This window comes from Protopterus annectens, chromosome 3.part0 (assembly GCF_019279795.1).
Source record: "Protopterus annectens isolate FY-2018-M chromosome 3.part0, PAN1.0, whole genome shotgun sequence".
NCBI classification, from domain to species: domain Eukaryota; kingdom Metazoa; phylum Chordata; order Ceratodontiformes; family Protopteridae; genus Protopterus; species Protopterus annectens.
Genome location: NC_056731.1, coordinates 324,964,149 through 324,989,419, shown reverse-complemented (window position 1 = coordinate 324,989,419; position 25,271 = coordinate 324,964,149). Strand labels below are relative to the sequence as shown.

The 25,271-nt window shown below is 43.6% G+C and overlaps 1 protein-coding gene across 1 annotated transcript in view; it reads right to left on the bottom strand.

Moving 5' to 3' along the window:
• The window catches only part of NFX1 (nuclear transcription factor, X-box binding 1), a 1,622,551-nt gene that overhangs the window by 529,217 nt on the left and 1,068,063 nt on the right, over window positions 1-25,271 (bottom strand). The window contains exon 15 of the mRNA XM_044065583.1: window positions 9,128-9,201. Within this exon, the coding sequence (XP_043921518.1) occupies window positions 9,128-9,201 (74 nt within the window). The remainder of the gene's footprint in view (window positions 1-9,127; window positions 9,202-25,271) is intronic.

Here is a 25,271-nt window from a genome sequence, read left to right as displayed (position 1 = left end):
TGGACAGACATTTACTTTATATATTAACTCCAGGATCGCACTACAGCGAGGAAAAGGCCATATAGAACTTTCAACTAAATGAGTTTCAGTGAAATGAGTTTTCAGTGACTTTCAATGGCTGAATTGCACTGATGTATACATTCACAATTTGGCTATACACAATTTACTGGTGGTAAAGCAAACTTCCACACCATAAACAACAGCGCCAATGAAACTGAAATTTTTCACTTTGGTAACATTAAATCTAAAATCTCTTTTCAGAAAGGTCTTAACAGACGGGATAGATGTTATTTGCGGGCAGCTGGAATGCATACTAAAATGGACAAACTTTAATCAAAGAAAAGGCTACATCAGCACCAGATTTGGCAGAAAAAAATCCAACAAAATAGCACAGCACAGAACACCAACTAAAGGGAGTTGAGCCCTTTGTAAGAGGTCATATTTGGGTGGAATGTGGAATATGTTAAAGTGAACAAAAGTAACCTTCTGAAATGGTATGCAGAATTCACTCACATGAGATAACAATTTCTCAGTCTGAGCCTTAAGTTCAATATTACCCCTTAGTAGATGGGCAGGATTTAGAGGATGAACCAGACTTGAGTAAAGACATTCTCCTTTTCCTGATGGTGTGGATGTGAAGGGCGACTGGTCATCTCTGACACATCTTGGACAAGAACATTGCCTGTAATAGGATGGCATTTAACTCAGTTGAGTTTATACACATTCTGTAAGAGTTTTAACAGAAGGTTCTTGCATGCCAGGATGGTGATAATTTGCATTAAAGATATTCACTAAAACAAGTGGGGAAATGTAAATTTGCCTGTAGCATCTCATAATCAAAGTATTTACCTTTCAGAGAACAGAGGACACATGAAGGCAAGCAAAAACGCTCCTGCATAATTTATTTTCTGCCAATTATGTCCTTTGGGGTGATCCAAATTGGGGAAATGTGTCATGGTCTGCATCAGGTTCTGGTGGGAACCTGTCAAGGCCAAATAAAATTCTTCATACTCTCCAGAAGCCACTAGTGAAGATGACCTACTCTTTTATTTTTCCTTTGTCCCTCTGTGAATTTACTAAGTACTGGTGAGGGTTCCTTTAAATCTAATTTCCACAACAACTAAAAATGGTCTGGATGGGTTACCAATATTGGCTGAAACCACACATTTTGAACTATAGCTGAAAAAAGTTTGTAGCATTAGTTAAGGAACTGAAGGGATTTTCACCCTTAATGTCTCTCTGCAGTGAAATGAAGGAATCTGAGTAAATTTTGGAGCTTCTATTAACAGGAGAACCACACCTGATCACTGAAAAAGTACAGTTTTGTACCTACCATAAATGTAGATGTCCGATAGGTATGCAACTGCAGTCCTCACATATGGGTTGTCCTGCCTCAGGCAGCCCTTCGGTCGGCCGGATTCCAAAGTCTGGGTCCGGCGTCGGCTGATGTCGCCCTTTCCCCGACGTCGGAGTGCCTGGGGTATAAAAGCGTCAGCCGACGCCATCTTCTTCAGTGTTTCTTGCCCCAGATGCCAGGTGCCCTCTAAGGAAGGCTAAATTTTGAAAATACAGAAAAAATCCCAGACAAGCACAACAACATAAAAACAAATACACCATAAAAAAATTACCCCAAGTAGCTAAAATGAGGGGTAGAAACCCAAAAGAATACCACAGAGGGGTAGGTGGGAGGGAAAACCTGACTGCAGTTGCATACCTATCGGACATCTACATTTATGGTAGGTACAAAACTGTACTTTGTCCTTCAAGGATGCAACTGCAGTCCTCACATATGGGTTGAATACCATAGCCAACCTGGGGGTGGCAGGCACTAAGACAAAGATGGTGTAGCTAAAATGCCCTGCAGGACTGCAGAAGCAAACCCTGCTCTGGATCTGGAATATAAAGGCAGGTTGTAATGTTTGGAAAATGTATGCACGGAGCTCCATGTAACAGCTTCTAAAATGTCCTTTGTTGCCACTCCTCTTAAAAAGGCTGTGGAGGTGGCTGTAGCTCTGGTGGAATGTGGCCTTGGTAATTGTTTTTGTTTTTCTTTTGTCAGAAACGCCATCTGGGTGTTTGTGTCCAGTGTGGCACCCAGGAAAGGTATTTGTTGGGATGGTACGAGACTTGATTTCTGAATATTGACTGTGTATCCCAAGGCCTGCAGTAGGTGAATGACATAGTCCAAGTTTTTTAACAAGGCTTGTTGGCTGTCCGCTTGTATAAGGCAGTCGTCCAGGTAAGGGTATATTTGTATCCCCTGAAGTCTGCAATGTGCAATTACTGATGCCATGCATTTCGTGAACACTCTGGGTGCAGTAGATAAGCCAAAGGGCAATGCTGAGAATTGATAATGCTCTGAGCCTGCAAGAAATCTGAGGTATCTTCTGCAACTTTGTCTGATTGGGACATGCAGGTATGCCTCCTTGAGGTCCAGAGTTACCAGCAAAGACCCCTTGCCCAGCATGGGAAGGAGTTGCTGTAAAGTCAGCATTTTGAATTTTGGCACAATAAGGTAAGTATTCAGTGCGGACAAGTCCAGAATGGGTCTCCATTGGTTTTCTTTTCTTGGAACAAGGAACAGTCTTGAATAAAATCCTTGGCCTTGTTCTGCAGAAGGAACCTTCTCTATTGCTCTTATTTGAAGTAGGTTTGTTATTTGTTTGAGTGCCTCTGCCCTTTGATTTGGTGGCAGGTTTGGCCTGCCATGTCTTGTTGGCAGTGTATGAAAATGGAATCTGTATCCTTTGTCTAATATGTCTAGTATCCATTTGTCCTTTGTAATATTGTGCCAATTTTTTGAGAATAAAGATAAATTTCCGCCCAAAGGTGCTTCTAATTGAGCCCTGGATGGAGTCAAAGTCAAGTCATTGGGATTGTCCCTGTGGAGCAGTGGAAGGTCCTGCCCCACCTCTCTGGTTCGGAGGCTGCCATTGACGTCCTCTGTAGGAGCCTCGAGTTTGCCCTCTACCTCTGCCACGTCTGTTTTTGCCTCTTTGAAATTTGTCTGTGTCTGGAAAGGACCAATGCTTAGAAGGCCAATTCCTGCTGAATCTTGTAGGCTGTACATGGAGGAAATCTTTGACTGTTTGCACTGATTTTGCCTTTTCCTCTATTTTCTTTAAAACCTCTTGTGCAGTAGCACCAAATAGCTTATGTTTCTCTAGTGGTGCGTTCAAAAGCTTAATTTTCACATGGTCTGGCAATGTTTGTTCCTTTAACCAAGCATGTCTGCGTATGACCGCACCTGTCATTGCTGCTCTACATGAAGCTTCCAATGCATCATATCCACACTGAAGGAAATGGTTGCTAACCTGCTGAGTATTATGAACCAATTCCTGTAACCCCTTTCTATCTAATGGTTCAGGGAAGCCAATTTCTTTGCAAGTCATCCAACATGTATTCCTGATGCTGAATCATATGAAATTGACAATTTAATGCTCGTGATAGAAAGGGTGGAAGATGTATATACTTTCTTGCCCCACCTTTCTAAAGCCCTAGAATCTCTTTCCGAAGGAAGTGGATTCTTAGCAGTAGTGGAGGAAACCCCTTTAGGCCCCTGAGAAATAGTTTCAGGGTCAGCAGTATGGCCCTTGTACAGAAATTGATGTGTGTCTGGGACCCTGTAGTACCTGTCTGGCTTGACAGGAGCAGGGGGGAGAGAGTCAGGGGAAACACTAGATTCTAAGTACACATCATCTAAAACATTTAAAACTGGAGGAATAGCTAAGGGTCTATGCTGAGGTAGCTTTAAAAATTCCCTTAATCTTTTCCTAGAATCTGAGTATTCTTGGCCTTGCCATTTGAAGTATTCCCTCATGGAATGAAGCGTTTCCCCAAAGGAAAACTCCTCAGGAGGAGAAGCGGAGGGAATGTATTCCTCCGCATCAGAATCCTCGTAGGCTGGGAAGGCCTCCTCCTGGTAGTCTGAATGTGCAGAATCACCTGAAGCCTCATCTGAGGACTGGGGATCTACCTGCTCTACCCTAGGCCTCTTGACAGAAGGTGGCTGAGAGCCTCTATCTGGATGTGGCTGAGAACCCCTAATTAAAGAAATAAGGTCCTCAGCTAAACTTAAAATTTGAGAACCAGAAGTGGATCCCAGAGAAACAGATCTTGGAGGGAGAGACTTAACCTGTTTGGCAGCCTTGGCACGTGTGTAGGCCTTAATGGACATAGACACTGGAGGCCTGGCAGCCCCACGTGCTGGAGTAGTCTTATCCACTGAAATGGTGTCAGAAATATCCTGGGCTACGGTCTCAGAGGTGAGAACAGAAACCGGCACCGAGCTGGCCTCCGGTACCGAAGTAGCCGGTGGGGCGGTGTCGTCGGTCTGTAGCGGTTGTGAAACCAGCTCAGAAGAGACAGAGACACTCGCAGTAGGCCTAAGCGTGGTGTCGGCCGAGGCCGCGGACCGCGAGTGTCGGTCCTTATCCTTCCGTTTTTTAGGTAAATGCGCTGTCAGAAGCTCAGACGGCATGATATAACAAAAATCTTCCCCAAAATAATCCTGTGCAAACTCTGACAGATGCCTAAGAGTGCGTCTATTGAAAGAAGCACAAGCTGCACAGGCCGAGACGTTGTGTTCTGGGCCTAGGCAGGGTAAGCAGTAAGAGTGGAAATCCTTATGAGGTATTTGTTTCCCACAAGTTAAACAATTATTAACTTTTTCAGTTTTATCTGACATTGGCTGAGGCAAGAAAAGGTCCCCAACGGGGTACTTAGCTTTTTTTGAAGACTTCAATAGCTGAAAACACAGGAGCTGGCCAACCGGCACTTGCGAACTGCTTCTGCTTCGAGCGCCGCGCGGCAAGAAAGACTGAAGAAGATGGCGTCGGCTGACGCTTTCATACCCCAGGCGCTCTGACGTCAGGGAAAGGGCGACATCAGCCGACGCCGGACCCAGACTTTGGAATCCAGCCGACCGAAGGGCTGCCTGAGGCAGGACAACCCATATGTGAGGACTGCAGTTGCATCCTTGAAGGACATCAGGTTTTCAGTATATCCTGAACTTTAATGCATTACTAATGTTTGTGTATCAAAGCAGTTATTTCCTAATTTGTTATACGCTAAAATGGCCTTAAAGGGGGCTGCCACATTGCATTATTTTGTTTTATAATTAATGATTTTGCCTCTTTTGTCATATAAGAGGAAAAGAATGAAAACCCTATGATGAGCGGATTTACTATGGTTCTTTCAGCCATCACCTTATAACAAGTACCGTGACAGCCTCCTTTTAACTGTCAGCAATCAAATTCATAGGTTCATAGGTTCATACTAGGCTATCTGCCCAAGGGCATTTATAAGCCTAGCCCAGAGTTTTGTGGCTTTCGCCACCCCTTTAGTTTGAAGGAAACTATTCCTGCTAGTGTTTGATTTTACATTTTTTCTTCAATGTATTTTCTATAAAAGTGCACATTTTCTTTTATATTGCTACAGTATTATTACATTTTATACTGTGTGAGACAATTCAGTGAGTTGGGGAGGGAAGATTAATGTCTAATTCTAGCTACAGTATTACAAACTGTGAATGCAACACCAGATCAGTCCAGTTAATAGGAGAAGCTGAAGGTATAGATTCTTCAGCATCAGAATCCTCATGGGGGGGAAGCAAATATTCCTGATCAGAAGAGGAATCAGAAGAAATAGAAACCTGATCTGAAGATTCATAGTCAGTCTCTTGCCTAGGCCTCTTATCAGGAGGGGGATGGGAACCCCTGATCAAGGTAATTAAGTCTTCAGTCATTTTGAGCATCTGTTTTTTGGGTATAGAGGCCTGTCCACGTGGCTCTTGAGTTTGTTTCTTTGCTTTAGAAGGTGCTTTAGACTTTGTCTTTGAAGCTGAGGTTGGTTTAATGTAAAGATGTTTAGGTCTGAATACACCCTCAGAAGCCGGTGCCTGCTCAGTGGCTCCGGACCCATCTGAAGGAATAGTATCCGAGGCTCCAATACCTTGAGTTTCCAGCGGCATGGCCGACTCAACATGGGAGTCGGTAGCGGCCTGCGACTCTAAAGTAGCAGGCGTCAGGGGCTGCGAAAGCGCCTCACTGAGAACCAGCAAACCGGTGACTGGCTTAGGAGAAGCTTCGTCTGTTTTGGGCCTCGGTTGTCTATCTCTCTCCTTTTCTTTGCATTTTTTGTGAACTCCGGTAATCAGATGGCTATCCGACATTTTTGGATAATTAAACCGGCGCCCAAAATAGTTTAAAGCAAAATCATACAGACGCTTAATAGTGCGTTGGTTAAATCTAGCACAAAACCGACAACCAGAAATGTGATCAGGGCCTAGGCAAGGAATACAGTAAGAATGAAAGTCCTTATGAGGTATTTGCTTTCCACAAGAAATACAACTATTTACTTTTTCTCACATCGGTCTGGAGCAAGAAAAAAGTTTCCCTAATGGGCTACTTAGCTTTATTGAAGACTTCAGATCTGAAACTCGAACACGAAAATCTCAGGAGTCGGCCGACCGGCACTTGCAAACTGCTTCTGCTTCGGGCACAGCGCGGCAAGAAAGACTAAAGAAAATGGCATCGGCCGCATCCTTTATACCCCTGATGACCTGACGTCAAGGAAGGGGAGATAGCAGCCGACGCAGGACCCAGGACTTTGGAATTCAGGCCGACTGAGGGCAACCTGCCAGCCAGATTACCCAAATGTAATGACTGCAACAGTGAACACGAAGAACATCTTGTAGATGATGGATTCTTGAAATTCTCTTAGAAAACAAAATGACTAATTGCCAGAATATAACATAGAGGCTCATTAAAAAACCACGAATAAAAGGCTGGCAAGAGCGGAGTCACAAACATTCTACTTAGTAAGGAAACAAAGGCACAGAGATACTACTAGATTGCACATAAAAAACTGCCAACAACCTACACTCAGCCAAAATATAAAGCAAATAAAGCAATCTAGTGACCGACAAATTCAGTCAAAATACCAATGATCATAATCCCCACCCAGAATATCACTAGGGAGAACATCCATGACGTGCTTTCAAAAGTCAAGAATACTGTACTAATGGACCCTGATAATATCCCAAGATTTCCCTAAATAGCATGAAACAAGTCCTATCAGAATCACTACGGTCACTATTTAACTGTAGTCTCCAGACAGGCTTCATGCTACATGAATGGAGAACTGCAATGGTTCTCACTCTACACAAGTCCGGGCCATCCAGAACCCGGTAACTACAGACACACAGGTCCAACTAGTCTCATATGCCAAGCCATGGCAATTAAGAATGACACAGGAAATACTCAGACATTGGATCCAATCCAATTTAGTTTCATCAAAGGCAAATCATGCCTACTCAACCTGGTGAACTTCTTTGAAGAAGTCACCAAAGCAATGGATGAGGTCAAACAGCGCATACTACTCACCTTGACCTGGCCAAAACATCTGATACAACATTCCACTCGGGCATTGTAGACAACTCACAGAATTATGTATAAACCCCTGTGTCATCCACTGGACAGCTGAGTGGATCTAAGACGGACCCAAAAATTTAGGATAGGGAAGCACAACTCCACAAAGAGGACCATAACTAGTTGTGGCCCTCAGAGCTCTGCTAGGTCCTTTCCTTTTTGACATCTAATTCTCTGAAGCCACGGCCAACATCAATATCCTCCTGCTGACCAAGTCTGTAGATGACTGCAAACTAGAAACAGTCACAGAATCCCCCCCAAGACATTAATCCTAAAAAGGCTGACTCAAACAAATAACTGGTGCCAGAGCCACGGTCTAAAACTCAATGCCAAAACATACACAATAGTAATCCTTTGTGAAGTCAGTCAGATGTGGAAATTACCTAATTGATTAGACAACTCCAAGAGTAGAACCACTCGCCTGGGATTTAGGAACACATGTAGACAGTAACCTGGCCTTCGACCATCGCATGTCTACGGTGTTAAGAAAATCACGCTATCCATCTGTCCAAACCCCCCTTTTCTCATTTTTACACTAAGTTGCACAACTTATAAGCAAGAATATGGCACCTAGGTCAAGGAAGTCATCATTCCACTGTATTCTGTCCACATTACACTAATCATTAGAGTACAATGTCCCTTTCAGTATATACCTGACCAGGTACATGCAACAACTGGAATGTCCACAGAAGGTTCCCACAAAAAATATACAGGGCATAAACATGTACTAAGTAGAACACCTCAAAGCTTTATCCTTGCAGTCTGTGTTCTACAGATTGTTGACAGCCAATCTATACCCGGGGTTATGGCATACTTGGCTCCCACTCTGACAAACCTTCCACATATCCAAAAAAAAATGGCATCAGAACTACCCAGTCAAGGGACTTAAACCTTGCTTGTGATATAAATAGCGTATTATGGAGGGACAGGTATGTGACCCGGAGACTACCACTTCTGGAACAGACTTCCCATCCATATGAAGCACAGTTCTTCTATAACACAATTCAAGTGCAAGTTGGACCAATAGGTAGAGAATCAGGAATTCACCCCTGGTCTATGTCCTTAATGGACAGCGGCAGCCTGCAAATGCCTGACCACCCAAGCCAGAGTCTACATATACCCCTTAAAATGTTCTTAAGGTTCCTATAATTTGTCAGATACATTTGGCATGCATGGCTAGGCTTAAAAAACTGTTGTTTCTAGCCTAGTATACACTTATGAACCTCTTTTAGCTATACCATCTAGTGGGCTACACATGCAAATAATGCAAAGTATGGAATTCCTTACCACTTCCCCAAACAGGCACAAGTTAAAATAAATTTCTAACCCATAAAAAAATTCACATATACATGTTTTAGTGTCTCAATGCAGACATTAAAAGTAATGAGTGCGCTTTTGTGATATACAAGTAAAACTCATGAACAGAAGATGTTAAAATGTGCAAAAATTCCCATTCCAAGAGGATTCACACAGCCTAGAAAGCTCACATTGTTTTTTAATACTTATGAGCATGAAAAGGTATTACACAATTTCAGTTTTATCTGCGTAACTAAACCACAGAATTACATGAACAATTTGAGCTGTTTGGTTTCACACTGAGAACCTACAGGCAACTACTAACTACTACTAGGGCAACCTATAATGCAAAAACAAAGGCATCAAGTAATGATTTCAACCACCCCCCAAATATTGCTAACCTTTGGCAAGTAGAGGAAGCTTCACAGCAGATCATATTTTCTTTTCTGTGTCCACAGTTGCACGTTAACAGTACCTGCAATAACAATACTAGTTAATATGCAAATTTTAACATTTTTCTTTCAGCAATGTTCTATTTTGTTTATCCACTAACCATATGACAGAAAAGGATACAAAATAAAGAAAAGGATGCCACACATTCTGCAGAATACGTTTAGCTACTATAGCACTATATAGTTAATCGCCTCACAGCAAGAGGTTCAACAGTTCGATCCTGAGCTGGGGTGCCTTCTGTGTGGAGTCTGCATGTCCTCCCTGTGGGGGTTTCCTCCAGGTGCTCCGGTTTCCTCTCACATCCCAAAGACATGCTGTAGGTGGATTGGATACTCTAAAATTGGCCCTAGGCGTGAGTGTGTGTGCCTTCTGTGGAAGGTTGGATGTTGGGCTAGCAACTCGACACCGTAAAACTCCACTGCCAATCATGAGCAGACAGGTGACCCGCTGTGGCATCCCTAACCGGGAAAAGCTGAAAGAAGAAGACGACGCACTCTACAGTTAATGGCACTCATTATTATAAACTACCAATCAAGTTCTGCTCTGTAAAGTTCCAAGTGCACAAGCTGAAGATTTGTCACTTTTTTATAATTACGGCAAAGAAAACAAAAGCATAACCAAGCCATTCTTTACTTTGAAAGTCTCTGATTTGCATCCAGCCCTTTTATGCTTACTGGACACTTCTGTAGAGGATGACAGTGTTTTCAAGCATAAATAACAAATATTAAATTAACTAAACACTCAAATATTCCCAATAATGCAAATATACTACTCTGCATAATTAAAAGGTACTTTCTTCTTGCCATCAGCTGATCTAAAGGACAACCCTTGATGGGTTTTTACATCTGGGTTCATCTTGCTTATAGGTTCATAGGTTAGTACTAAGCTAACTGCCCTTGCGAGCCATTTTAAGCCTAGCCAATTATCCCTTGTGAGACTCAAACCCTGCACCTTGTGTTTGTAAGGCAAACACCTTAACCATTAGGCCACCCACCCAACATTTATTACCTACAGGTCGGCACCCCCCCCCCCCAACATACACCAAGAAGTAATGATAAATACATAACCACTCATCTCTGTATCTGTTAAGTTCAAGCTCAGTTACCAGGAATAACTTTCTTGCAAATCAAGAATTGGCAATGAAGCCTTGGTAAACTGACTGCTAACAAGTAAATACTGGGAACATAATTATGGTACAGGAAAATCAAAACAGCTGGAAAGAAACAAGAGAAAGCAATATGTAATCCTGACACTAAGGACAGTTCTCTGATAACTGGTAACAAAGTATCTCTATCTAACACCAGGGACCCTCCATAATTGGACCTATAGCTGAAATTAATCCTAAACGGTGAAACGATTAAGGAGAAAGGACTGAGCTAAACAACTGCAACAGCTTTCAAAACTGTATTAGTTTGGTTTTGCTAAGACATTCTAACCTCCACAGGCAAGTCTAGGCAAATAACATTTGTAAAAAAAAAAAGGCGCACCACAGAAAATATGGTTGCAGTTCAGGTGTTCACATGGCAATAGTGCTATTTTTCTTTCTTTGCTCCCTACAGGAACTTGCCCAATGGCTCCACTTGAACTCTTACAAGTCTCAGACTCCTAGAGTGACCCCCGGACAGCTAACACTACCTGCAAAGTTTTCAAGGCAAAGCAGGAAATGTGAGTAGGTTGCCAAGTTTTTCTTACATACAGCACATGCACACAAACTCCCCTATGGGGAATTTAGGAGCTCCAATCTACACTATTGAGTATGGTTTTTGAATATGGAAGCAAACTGGAGCACTTGGAAAAAACTCAAATGAGCACAGGGAGGACATGCAGATGCCTCTCAAAGCATTTCAGCTGAGGACTGAACCAGAGAACCTACGAGCACCCAAATCAGCCAATTCATTCAACAAAGTACAGGAGCTGGGCATTTCTGGAGCAGGCAAGAGCCTTATGGTCCATTTGTTCTTACCAGTGAAACTCAACTGGCTCTCCATTCCTTGGAAAGAGCCAGGCAAAAAGGAGATGACCAGCTTGCTGGTCCTGGGAGGTGGCCTACCCTCTCTCCCTGACAGTAATCCCTCCCTCCTTCAGCAGCTCTCCAGTCTCATTTACTGTTATTTCCTGACTGGAAGTATACCTTCTTATGCAGCATTCCCCTTGGCCAAAAGCCCAAAAGGCACTGTGGCAGTGTGAATTTTACAGGCTGAAAATCCAGCAAGTAACAACTAATGCTCAGTCTTGTTAGAAGCCAGAGCCCACAGCTGCCTACCTTCGCAACAGGATGGGTGAGCTGGCAGCAGATGCTTACTCCCATCTCTTCCAGCCAATTCCTACAGATACCCAAAGCCACTATCTAAATCTCTAGTATTCTGAGGCACAGTCAAGGCTGCATCCCACTACACCCCACAGCTGTTGAAATAAAGCTATTCTTAAGAAAACAGTGGAGGCACAGAAGAGCAGAATGACTGAAGCACTGGCAAGCAAGTGGAATTGCCTAACAGTAGAAGACAGCACAGATGTCAATTTTGTAATATAACAGGATAAGTGAGCTGGTCAGAAGACATTTTTCAGCTACAATCTAAGCCAAATTTAAATTAAACAATTAGAACATATGCTCAGAATTTAAAATGGATATTTAAGATGCACAAGGTACTTTTTTCATACATCTGCTGATCCGTAACAGGATCTCCACAGAATGTTTAGGCTTTCATTCTGCATAAGTCAAGTACAATAATAAAGCAAAATCACATGCAACAATTGTGTAGTTTTAACTAATCAATATTTGACCAGTGCTAGTTTTTACCTATTTCTACTTTTATGCAAAATTAAGGACTACTCTACTGAGCACAGCACTACTATAAAGTGTGTAGTGACTTCTTTTGCTCAAGACTATTAATGCACAACCTTTACTGTAGACTTTCCGTACCATGTTTTCCACATGCTTTGTGATAGTCTGCAAGTTTCTGACTTGCTTTCTGGCAATGACCAAGTACGTTTGTCTGCAGTTTAGATTGTGAAAGTACAGTTGTGTAAGAACTTACCATAAAAAGTAGATAATATACTTACCACTGCTGTAGTACTCCTTACAATAGGGATATTCCTCTGTAGCTGGCCAGGATACCAAAGCCTGGATCCTACCATGTGCTATACATCAGATGTATGTCGTACGTCTGAATTGTAAGGTAAATAAGTGATGTACAAGCACCAAACCCTCAGAAAGTACAGTTGTGTACACTTACCATAAATGTAGATGTTCCAGTGTATTCACTGTTGCAGTCATCACCTGTGGGTTATCCCTGCTGTGGTAGTCCTCGGCCGGCCCGAATACCAGAGTCAATGTTTTTCTATGTCGGCTGCTGTCGCTTGCTAGCTGTCATCAGTGCTATAAAGGAAGGCAGCCAACGTCATTACATCAGTTTTTCTTGCCCTAACCAGTCAGAGGCCCATGTAAATAAGATGAAGTGGTCCTGGTGCCTAAAAGCCACAGTTAGAAACTTATGTCTCCCTAATGAAAGAAGATACAGGGGAAGGAGCATGGGAAATCAGGACTGCAACAGTGAATACACTCGAACATCTACATTTATGGTAAGTGTACACACTGTACTATGTTCTTAGTGTTTCACTGTTGCAGTCATCACCTGTGTGAGGATTCCCAAAGCTGAGGAGAGGGGTGGTAGGCTTAGTAAGAGACCTAGGAATGGGTCAGCAAGCCCTGCAGAACTGCAGAGGCAAACCCTGCCCTAGCCTTAGAAAATAGAGGTAGGTGGTAATGCTTGGTAAAGGTATGGACAGAAGTCCAGGTGGCAGCTTCCAGGATGTACTCGGTGGGAACTCCTCTGAGCGATGCTGTGGAAGTGGAGGCTGCAATAGTGGAATGGGTTTGCACAGACCTAAAGAGGAGGGTTCCCATGCAAACTGAAGCAGAAATGGATACAGTGTGATATCCGTTTGGAAATGGTCTGTTTGGAAATTGGCTTCCCCTTTGCCCCTGGGGCAAAGTTGACAAGAAGTTGGTCTGTATTCCTTGCCCCTGGGGCAAAGTTGACAAGAAGTTGGTCTGTTTTCCTGAAGGATTTAGTATGGTCCAGATATTATCTGATCTGTCTGTGTATGTCTAGTGAGTGCAGAATTATTTCCCCCTTGTTTTGAGGGTTAGGCAAGATGGTCGGTTGATGTATGGCCTGGTTGAGAGTTGCATCAGATACCACCTTGGGCATAAAGGAGGGATTGGGTCCTCAAGGAGACCCTGTCTGCATGGAAGATGATGAAGGGCTCAATGACAGTCAGTGCCTATAGCTCTGAAACTCTTCTGGCTGAAGTGATAGCCATAAGCAGTCTTCCATGAGAGGTACCCAAGTTCTGCTGAAGCAGCAGGTTCGAAGGGAGGTAAAGTTAGTTTTTCCAAAACATAATTCAGGTCCCAGGCTGGAGTGGGTGGCCTTCTGGGAGGTCTGATATTAGAAACTCCTCTTAGGAATTGTTTAATTAAAGGATGGGGAAAAAAGGGGCTGTTCTGTATCAAAATGAGATGAAATGGCCGAGGGGTGGATTTTAATAGAGGAGAAGGAGAGGCCACTGTTAAGTAGCTCCACTAGGTAGTCCAGGATAAGAGGGATGGAAGGTTGCGAGGGTATTTGCCCCCTCTGGACTGGCTCCAGGAGCAGAATCTTTTCCATTTTCCTGCATAGGATTTTCTGGTGCTGGGCCTTCTGGCCTCTGTGGTGATGTAGAGAACCTGTTTGCTTAACAGAAGCCCTTGTTTGCCTTTAGAGTATAAGCCATGCTGATAGTTTGAGAGTCTGCAGGTCTGAGTGCAGCATGCAGCACCCCCCCTCCACTGAGTTAAGAGGTTTGAGATCAGGAGAAGCTGCCTTGTAAGCTATAAGGTCAGGCTGCACAGCAAAGGGTACCAATGTTGTCTGGGCCTATCTGGAACAATCAGCATGGCCTTTGGCCTCTCCTTTCTTATTTTGACCAGAACCTTGGGGACAAGAGGCAGAGGAGGGAATGCGTACACAAAAAGGGTGTTCCAGGGGAAGGTCATGGCATTCACCTTCCAGGCTAGGTGGTGATACTCCCTGGTACAGAATTTTTTCAGTTGATGGTTGGGATGCGAAGCAAAGAGATCCATCTCCGGAGTCCCCCACGCCGGAGTGATTTGCAAAAAGATTTTTCTGTGGAGCTACCATTCGTGGGGGGGTCCAGAAAGTTTCTGCTCAAGTGGTCTGCCAGGGTGGTGTTGATCCCTGGTAGGTATTGTGCTATCAGATGTAGTCCCATGGAAGAGGCTGTCAGCCAGTGGTTCATGGCTAGCTTGCACAGAGGGTAAGACTGGGTCCCTCCGGTTTGTTCATGTACCACATTACTGTGGTGTTGTCTGTTTTGATCAGGAGAACCCCTGGCTTGAGATGGGGTTTGAAGGATATCAGAGCCTTTTGTATTGCCATCATTTCCTTCTGGTTGATGTGTAAGGGAAGGTGCTGGGCATCCCAAAGACCTTGGGTGCATCTGCCTTCTATGTGAGCACCCCAAGCTATGTCCGAGGCGTCGGTAGTAATGGTTTGCCCAGTTGGGTGGAGGGTGAATGGAAGACCCGTGTTCTGGGCACAGGCCCCTGCCCACCAGAGAAACTCAGCCCTTATGCAGGGCATCAGAGGTAGGGAGGCCTCTAGAGCATGAGTGTGCTGACACCAAATGTTCTTTAGATAACACTGACGTTTTCTCATGTGTAGCCTGGCTAGAGGAATTCTAAGGATGCATGATGCCATGTACCTTAAGGCTTGCAGGAACTTCCTCGAGTGAGGTAACTTTTGGAAGCCAGCTGTGTAAAATAGAGAGACAGGAAGCTCTGTTTCTCTAGGGATAGGAAGGCCATTTGGGATGCTGTGTCCAGCAGTGCTCCCAAGAAAATGATCTCCCTGGAGGGTGTCTACTTCGATTTCTTCTTGTTGATGGTGTACCCTAAGGAGGTTAGGAGGGTTTTGACAAAGAGGAGGTCCTTGAGAAACTTTTCATTGCACTCTGCCTGAATAAGTCAGTCATCCAGGTAAGGATAAATTTGTATATTTTTCTGTCTGTAAAAGGCTATGGCTGGGGCTAAGCATTTGGTGAACACCCTGGGAGCAGTAGATAAGCCAAAGGGTAGTGTAGAGAACTGAACGTGTTGTGAGCCTGCACTGAAGCGAAAGAATTTGCTGCAGGATTCCCTTATGTGGATGTTTAGATAGGCATCTTTTAGATCTAGGGTAACCAAGCATTTTTGTCAGCATAGGCAGCAGTTGCTGCAAACTTAGCATTTTGAATTTGGGGACCACCAGGAAGGTGTTCAGAATGGATAGATCCAACGATGGGGCGCCAAGTGCCTTCTTTTCTCGGAACAAGGAATAGTCTGGAATAAAAGCCTTTGCTTGTTTGATCTGAGGGGACAGGTTCTATTGCCCCTTGGGATATAAGACTTTGGACTTGTTTCAATGCCTCTGCCCACTGATATGGAGGTAGGTCTGGGTATCCTCTTGGAACTGGGAGTACGATGATGGAAAATTTATATCACTGAGAAATGATCTTTAAGACCCATTGGTCCTTTGTTACAGAAAGCCACTTCTCTTTGCAGAGGGAGAGCCTACCTTCTAATTTTGGGTGACTGAAGAGGGCAGAGAGGGAGACATTGAGAGTTTTTGCCATACAGGGAAGGCTTAGAACTCCCTGTCTTTGAAGTGGAAGTGGTCCACTGTTTGGTTCTCTGCTGTCCCTGGGATAGGAGTCTTGGTGGTCTGTCCCTATGGGGCTTACCTTGCCCCTGTCTGCTAGGTGCAGGAAAAGACCAGTGTTTTGAGGGAAAATTCCTGCTGAACTTAGGAGGTTGTACCTGAAGAAAATCTTTTACTGTTTGCATAGATTTTGCTTTGTCTTCCATCTTTTTAAGCACCTCTTCTGCTTTTAATCCAAACAAGCGGTCCTTATCCAAGGATGCATCAAGTAATTTAGATATGACATGATCAAGGAGAGGTTGTTCCTTCAACCATGCACGTCTCCTAATGCCAGATCCTGACACTGGTGCCCTGTTTGAGGCTTCTAGGGCATCATATCCACAGAGTAATAAGTGTTTAGCCACTTGACAAGTAGAGTGCAATAAATCTGTTAACTCTTCAGAATTGGCACAGTCAAGAAAGGTAGAAATCTTTTGTTTTAATAGTTCCAAAGTGTGTTGATATTTTAACATGTGGAACTGACAGTTGAGTGCCCTGATAGTTAAGGTTGCAGAGGTGTATACTTTTTTAACCCATCTGTCCAGAGCTCTGGAGTCCTTTGTCAGGAGGAGGATTCTTTGCAGAACCAGCCTTGGCTCCTTTTGGTCCCTGTGTAATAACCTCCAGGTCTGCAGCAGGATTTCTGTACATGTATTTGTGAGAGCCCATTACTCTGTAGTACCTGTCAGGTTTTCTGAGGGCAGGCAGGAAGGCATCAGGAGTTAAGCTGGATTCATGGAAGACATCAACCATCTTTAAGACAGGGGGTGGCCAAGGGTCTGTGCTGGGGCAGGTCTAGAAACTCTTAGTCTTTTCATAGACTGAGGGAAGTCCTGAGATTCCCAGTGTGAATGTTCCCTGAGAGTGTACAGGGTATTCTCAAAGGAAAGATCTTCTGGTGGGGGGGCAGAAGGAATGGATTCCTCTACATCTGAATCCTCATAAGCAGTAAAAGGTCGTTGTTCCTCTTCAAAATCTGAATAATCAGACTCCTCAGAATCCTGTTCTGTCAGTATTTCAGAGGAAGGGTCTCTTTTCCTTTTAGAAGGTGTGGCCTGACTACCCCTGACAAGGGTGATAAGATCCTCTGCCATTTTAAGCATTTGAGCTTGGGGTGGTGGAGAAGGGGTAAAATGGTGGCTAAAAGTAATTTTCTTAGGAGTGGCCTTGCCTCTAGGCCTAAGAGTATCCACTGGTCTGAGATAAACGGTAGTCGGAGGAAAAGACATTGGCTATAGTCTAGATTCGGTAGTGCGAAAGGCTTCCTCGGAAGTCAGTGCCTGTGTCACGGCTCTGGACCCAACCGAGGCAGAGACAACCAAAGGCACGGAAGACGAAGAAGATTTCTGTGGCATACCTGATTCCGTAAGGGTTTCAATAGAGGCCTGTGAAGGTACTGAATTGGGCATCAGGGGCTGCAAAGGCACCTCAATGAATTCCAGAGAACTGACGATCTGCTTAGCAGTGGAACTGTCGGAAGGCTTGGCCTTGTGTGGTCTGTCTCTATCCTTATGTTTTTTCCAAAAGTCTACGGATTTTTGGCTGACACCATTTCAGAAAATGAAGACGGAAGACAAAAATACCAGGCTACAAAAAGAGCTCTATGACGAATGGTTCTCACATTAAAGAGGACACAGAACCGGCAACGGGGGACGTCATGGTCTGGGCCTAGAACAAGTGATGCAGTAAGACTGGAAGTCTCTGTCTGGTATTTGCTTTCCACAGGCGAGACGACTTAACTTTTTCGGACATCGGTCAGTGCAAGAAAAAAGGATCCCCAATGGGGTACTTAGCTTTAGACGTTTTCAGCTGTAATTTGAACTCTCGACTGGCACACTTGCAAACTGCTTCTGCTACAGGCTTCACGGCAAGAAAGACTGATGTAATGACGTCGGCTGCCTTCTTTTACAGCACTGATGACCTGAGGTCAGCCAGCAAGCGACAGCAGCCACTGAAGAAACACTGACTCAGTTATTCGGGCTGGCCGAGGGCTACCACAGCAGGGATAACACATAGGTGATGACTGCAACAGTGAAACACGAAGAACATCTGAATTGCCCTAGGAGAAAAGGAGCAGTAAATGAGGAATAAAAACATGGTACATGTGCATCCTGAAAAGAAAGAAGCCCCCTCAGCCATAAGACAAGGAACCAATGGGGGGAAGAAGGGAGAGACAAAGTGCTGCAACAGTGATGAACAGAATAGCTACTGTTATAAGTTCTTACACAACTGTACTATATATTTGTTAATGAATGTTGCAGTATCCCCTACAATAGGAAGCTTACTAAATCTACTGTAAAGAATGGCAGGAAAACAAGGAATTGAGGAACCCTCCAAAAAACACAGGGAAGAACCTAGCAAAACCTGCTCTGCCCTTTGAAAACACATCCAACTTGTGCTCAGTAAAAGTATGCATAGAAGACCAAGTGGCAGCTTCCAAAATGGATCTAGCATCTAGACCCTTAAAAAAGCTCCAGAACAGACTCCTGTCTTAGTAGAATGGGCACAAACAGAAACAGAAGTTGTTCAACATGAAAAAAGTAAGAAAAGGAAATGGCTTTAGAAATCAAGAAGAAATAGTTTGTTTAGAAACTGCCAACCCAATGTACTGTAGTGAAAAGAAACAAAAAGTTACTCAGATTTTGTTATCTTTATTATTATATAAATAGCATCTAAACTGTCTTTGCAAATCCAAAGAATGGAGACTCCACTCACTGCTATTTTGTGGAGAACGAAGGAAGAAAGATGGCTGGCATGATTCAAAGACACATCATTAACAACTTTAGGCAAAAACGGGATTGGATCTAAGAGATGCTATTTGTGGAAAACTAGAAAGAAGGGTCTGTCAACAAGGGCTTGGAATTTAAAAGATTCTTTTTGGCAGAATTGCAAAGTGGAAGAAGCTGCAGGTTCAAAAGGTGTCGGAGTTCACTTTTCATGAACACAATTTAGATCTCAAGGAGGAATGGGTTTTCTTGGAAGCCTAATATAAAGGATGTCTTTTAGAAGCGGTCTTACCTCAAATCTAGAAGAAACTAATGGACCCAGAGTCAGAAAGGCAAAAATAGTTGACAAATGAGCTTTAACAGAGGAGTAGGTCAAATCAGAATTGAAACGCACACAAATATAAAAAACACCAGGAATACCTACTAAAAAGAGGATCCTATTCATTGTTGTGACACCAAGAAGAAAATCTTTTCCACCGAGCAATATAAGATTTTCTAGTAGTGTGTTTTCTTTCCTTCTGCAATACCTAAAGCACATCTACAGAAAAATGGTACTGAAAAGGAACTAAAACCCGATGATGAAGGTTAATTAGAGAGCCCTTGTGATGTGAGAGTAGAATTCATGGGTGCATACTAGACTTAAAGACCACTGGGGCTTTATAAGCCTAGCCAAGCATTCCAACTGTATTCTGCAAGTTTATATTCTTCAGAAGTTATTTTAAGGGTATATGTATGCTAGGGCAAGATTTGTCCATTAGAGACATATAGGTGATAGATCAGGGGTATATTTCTGATTTTCCATCCACAAGTCCAGGTTTCTCTAGAAAAGGGTTAGAGAAGAGCTCTGCTTCACATGGCTGGGAAGCCTGCTCCAGAGAAGGGAATTATCTGCGAGAATTACCTGCCCCTCTAACATGTTCTATTTACATTGCATGCAAAAGTTTAACTCTTTAGAGTAATTCTGATGCTGTTCATCTCTCAACTTCTAAGTGCAAGAAATCTGGACAAAACTAAAAATAACGGGGGAACAAAGGACACAAAATAGGGACAATTTTCAAATATTGCTCTTATAATCTTAGAATGTTGTTAGAAGAGATTTTCAATTAACTTGCATTTTCCTGAAGGATATAAAATGTGAAACAGAAATGCATATCATTGTTTAGTGACTAAAATTCTCAAAGATTTGCCAGAAACCCAAAAAAAGTTATGAAGATCAGACCAAAAACACACAGCAAATATTTGGAAATTCTGTGAGAATTTGGACAGCTGAGATTTATCAGACAGGGATCCAAAACGTATCACTCCCAAAAGCTGTGATAAATATAATTTTATGTTTATGGTAGACTGAGGTAAGGCAGTAAGTCTGCACATTGGATACTGTCAATTCTGTTCCTTAATATTGGAAATGAACTGTTAGTCACACTCTCATAGATAAACCTACATGTAAGATGACTAGATGTTAGTTTATAATCTTCCTCGGTTGACTCGATGCATCCATCTTATGAGGTAAAGTACAGTTTTGTACCTACCATAAATGTAGATGTTCGAGAGTTCACACTGCTGCAGTCATCACACTTGGGTTATCTGCTGTCAGGCGGTCCCCGCAGTCGGCCAGAGTTCCAAAGACTTGGTCCGGTGTCAGTTGCTGTCGCTTCTTCCCTGATGTCAGTGCGACAGGGGTATAAAAGAGGCAGCAGACACCATTTTCTTCAGTTTTTCTTGCCCCAGATGTCAGGTGCCCCCAAATAGGAAGGCAATACATAATCCTAAGTAAATTACATAAGTAGAAAACAATAGCCACAGCTGTAAGCAAATACACCATATAGAAATACATCTTAGAGATTGTATAAACAGGGAGCTATAGATAAAACCCAGGTAAAGAGGGGAAGGCGGGAGGGTAACCTGGACTACAGCAGTGTGAACACTCGAACATCTACATTTATGGTAGGTACAAAACTGTACTATGTTCATCGTGTTACACTGCTGCAGTCATCACACACTTACCCCAGGGATTACTTCAGTGTCACTGCTTGACAGAGGCACAGAAAAATGATAGGCATAGTTTTTATTCAAACTAAAGGGGTGGCGAAAGCCACATAACTATGGGCTAGGCTTATAAATGCCCTTGGGCAGATAGCCTAGTATGAACCTATGAACCTATGAACTTGGGTTGAATCCCAAAGCTAAGGCTGGGCGGTTGGTACTAAACAGGGTTTGGAGAATTTAGTAGGCCCTGCAAAACTGCAGTGGCAAAGCCAGCTCTGGTTTTTGAGTATAGAGGTAAGTGGTCGTGGTTGATGAAGGTGTGCATTGAACTCCAAGTTGCAGCTTCCAAAATATCCTTGGTTGGTACCCCTCTGAGGAAGGCTGCTGATGTTGCTGTAGCCCTGGTGGAATGAGGCCTAATGTTACCAGGTACAGGTTTCCCATGGTGTGTGTAGTAGAAACGGATACAATGTCCTATCCATTTTGAAATGGTCTGTTTTGATATAGGCTTTCCTTGATATCCTGCAGCATAGGATACAAAGAGCTGATCAGATTTTCTGAAAACCTTTGTTTTATCCAAGGAATAACGTAATTGCCTGTGAATGTCCAAAGAGTGTAGGAGCCTTTCCCCTTTATTCTGGGGGTTTGGATAAAAGGTGGGTGAATGAATGGTTTGGTTTAGAGCCACACTGGATACTACCTTTGGCATAAAGGAAGGGTTAGTTCGTAAAGAGACTCAGTCTTGATGAAAAATGATGAAAGGCTCCACTGCCATTAGGGCCTGTAGCTCTGAGACTCTTCGTGCTGAAGTTATTGCTAGCAGCAGGGCAGTTTTCCATGATAAAAATTGTAAATCAGCTGAAAACGCTGGCTTGAAGGGCGGTAGTGTAAGTTTTTCCAAAACAAAATTGAGGTCCCAAGTTGGTGTTGGTGGTCTTCGGGGTGGTCTTGTGTTCTTAGCCCCTCTGAGGTAGTGTCTTAATAATGGATGTGAAAAAATAGGAGGATCCGTGTTGTAATGAGCTGAAATAGCTGAAGCGTGGATCTTTATAGATGAAAAGGAAAGGCCTTTGTGCAACATCTCAGTTAAATATAGCAGAATCTGAGGAATATTTGGGACAAGAGGATTTTGGCCTTTAGCCTGGTTCCAGGCGCAGAATCTTTTCCATTTGTCTGAGTAGGTTTTCCTGGTGCTGGGTCTCCTGGCCTCCAGAACGACATCCATAACAGCTGTAGAGAGAAGTGTTGACTGGTTGTTTAGATAATCTGCCATGCAGCCAGACAAAGTCTTGAGCTGGCTGTGTAGAATCTGATTGTTTTGCTGAGTCAGCAGGTAAGGAATTTGAGGTAAAATCCATGGTGGGCCTTGAGCCATGTTCCTTAATATTGGATACCAGTGTTGGCATGGCCAGTCTGGAGCAATGAGCATCATTTGTGGCCTCTCTAATCTGGCTTTTAGCAGCACCTTTGCCAGAAGAGGCAGTGGAGGAAAGGTATACACTACTGTTAGTGTTTTCCAACTGAATGAGAGGGCGTCCACTTTCCAAGCTAGAGTGTGGTATGTCCTTGTGCAAAACTTTAGCAGTTGGTAGTTTTGGGGGGAAGCAAACAGATCTATGTCTGGGCTCCCCCATTTTTGAGTTATCATTGTGAATACTTGTGGGTCTAGTTTCCACTCGTGAGGATCTATGATATTTCTGCTTAGTTTGTCTGCCAATGTATTTTTCTTTCCTGGCAGGAATTGTGCTTGTAGTTGAACTTGGTAGGTAAGTGCTGTATTCCACAAGGTCACTGCTTGCCTGCATAGGGGGTAGGAATGTGTGCCTCCTTGTTTGTTTATGTACCACATCACTGTGGTGTTGTCCGTCTTTATTAGAAGTTGTCCTGGATGTAGGAGGTCCTTGAAAGCTGTTAGGGCATTTTGTACAGCTAGCATCTCTTTGTGATTGATGTGGAGATGCATTTGATCTGCAGACCATTTGCCCTGAATACACTGTCCTGCCATGTGTGCTCCCCAGGCGTAATCCGATGCATCTGTTGTCATTGTTTGCCTGGCTGTGGGCAAGGTGAAAGGCTGACCCTTGTTGAGGTGACATGCCTGAGCCCACCATAGAAACTCCTGTTGAAGGCAGGGAATTAGTGGTATTATTGTTTCCAAGCTGTGGCTGTGTTGAGTCCATACACTTTTCAGGTACCATTGTAATTCCCTCCTATGCAGTTTGGCATATGGTATTAGTAGTATGCAAGATGCCATGAATCCCAAGGCCTGCAGAATTTTTCTTGCAAGGAGTTGGGTCTTTGTTGCCATCATTTTGACGTATTGAGTCAGTTGTCCTTGCTTGTCTGGCGTGAGATAAGCCATCTGGGCCATTGTATTTAAGCTGGCACCCAGGAATATTGTCTTGTGAGGGCACTAGTTTTGACTTCTTTTCGTTTACTGCGTATCCTAGGCAACTTAGGTTTTTTACAAACGTCAGAGGTTTTAAAAGAATGTCCTTGCTGTCTGCTTGAATAAGGCAGTCATCCAGGTATGGATATATTTGGATTCCTCTTTGTCTGCAGTATGCAATTACTGGTGCCAGGCATTTTGTGAAGACCCTGGGCGCAGTAGATAAGCCAAAGGGCAGTGCAGAGAATTGGTAATGAGTTGTACCTGCTATAAATCGGAGGTATCTTCTGCAATTTTGTCTGATAAGGACATGCAGGTATGCCTCCTTGAGGTCCAACATTACCAGCCAAGCCTTCTTGCCCAGCATGGGAAGAAGTTGCTGTAGTGTGAGCATCTTGAATTTGGGTACTTCCAGGTATGTGTTTAGAATTGAAAGGTCCAGAATGGGTCTCCAGGCTTTGTCCTTTCGGGGAACCAGAAAGTCTTGAGTAAAATCCTTGTCCATGCTCCTGTGTAGGAACCTGTTGAATGGCTCTCATGTCCATGAGTGTTGTAATTTGTCTGAGCCTCTGCCCGTTGATTTGATGGCAGGTTTGGCATTCCTTTTATCCTTGGTAAAGTGTGAAAGTGGAACCTGTATCCTTGAGTTACAATATTTAGGACCCATTTATCTTTTGTGATGATGTGCCAATTGTCTGCAAAAAGTGCAAGTTTTCCTCCCAAGGGAACTGCCAAGAATGATTTGCTTGGCAGTCTGAGGGGTAAGCCATGGTGATTGCCTTCTGATAGTTTGAGACCTGTCTTCTCCTCCTTTCTGGGTTGTGGCACCCCATTGTTGTGGCTTCTAAGAGCCTTGTGGCTGACCTCTGCCCCTTGGGCGTCTGTATTTGCCCCTCTGAAGTCTGTCAGAAGTTGGAAAGGACTAGTTTTTGGTTGGCCAATTTCTGCTGAAACAAGGGGGTTGGACCTGTAAAAAATCCTTGACCGTCTGCATAGATTTTGCCTTATCCTCCATTTTCTTTAAAACCTCTTCTGCTTTCACACCAAATAAAACATCCTGCTGTAAGGGTGCATCCAATAACTTTGCTTTAACATGATCAGGTAAAGTTTGTTCTTTTAACCAAGCATGCCTACGAATGACAGACCCTGTTACAGCTGCTCTGCAAGAAGCTTCCAATGAATCAAATCCACATTGCAAAGTATGTTTTCCCACTTGTTCTGCTGCATGCAACAAATCTTGCACTTCCTTGTAATCAGGCTGCTCTGTATGAGTGCTCATTTTTTGTTTTAATTGAGACATCAAATATTGTTGATATTTCAGCATGTGAAACTGGCAATTTAAGGCCCTCATAGCTAGAGTAGCTGAGGTAATTAAGTCTTCGGCCATCTTAAGCATCTGTTTCTTAGGCATGGGGCCTTGCACTGGAGACTGCTGTACAGGCTTCCTTACTTTTAATGGAGTTTTCAGTTTTGCAAAGGATTTAATAGTAAGTGTAGTCAGTCTGAACACACCTTCAGCAACTGACGGCCTTTCAACTGCACCAGAATCCCCATCAGCCATGGAGTCGGAAGAGACTAAAGATAAAGGCTCTGGAGGCCCTGCAATCTCCGCTTGGGAGTCAGATGCAGGCTGGGGTTCTAAATCAGCGGTAGTCAGGGGCTGCGTAGGCGCCTCACTGAAAACTGGAGAACCGGCGACTGGCCTAGCAGAGGCCTCGGTGTCTGGTTTGGGTCTCGACTGCCTGTCCTTATCTTTGCGCTTTTTATGCATCACGGTAGTCGGTTGCTCCGACGGCATGGTATAATTACATTTTCTACCAAAATAATGTCGGGCGAAATCAAACTGACGTTTAATAGTTCATTTGTTAAACCTAGCACAAAACCGACAACCTGTGACGTCGTGGTCTGGGCCAAGGCAAGGGATACAATAAGAATGAAAATCCTTATGAGGCATTTGCTTCCCACAAGAAATGCAATTATTAACTTTTTCTGACATCGGACTGAGGCAAGAAAAGGTTCCCCAACGGGGTACTTAGTTTTATTGAAGACTTCGGTCTGAAATTCGATAATCTCAGGAGTCGGCCGACTGGCACTTGCGAACTGCTTTTGCTTCGGGCACCGCGCGGCAAGAAAGACTGAAGAAAATGGTGTCGGCTGCCTCTTTTATACCCCTGTCACACTGACGTCAGGGAAGAAGCGACAGCAACCGACACCGGACCAAGACTTTGGAACTCGGGCTGACTGCGGGACC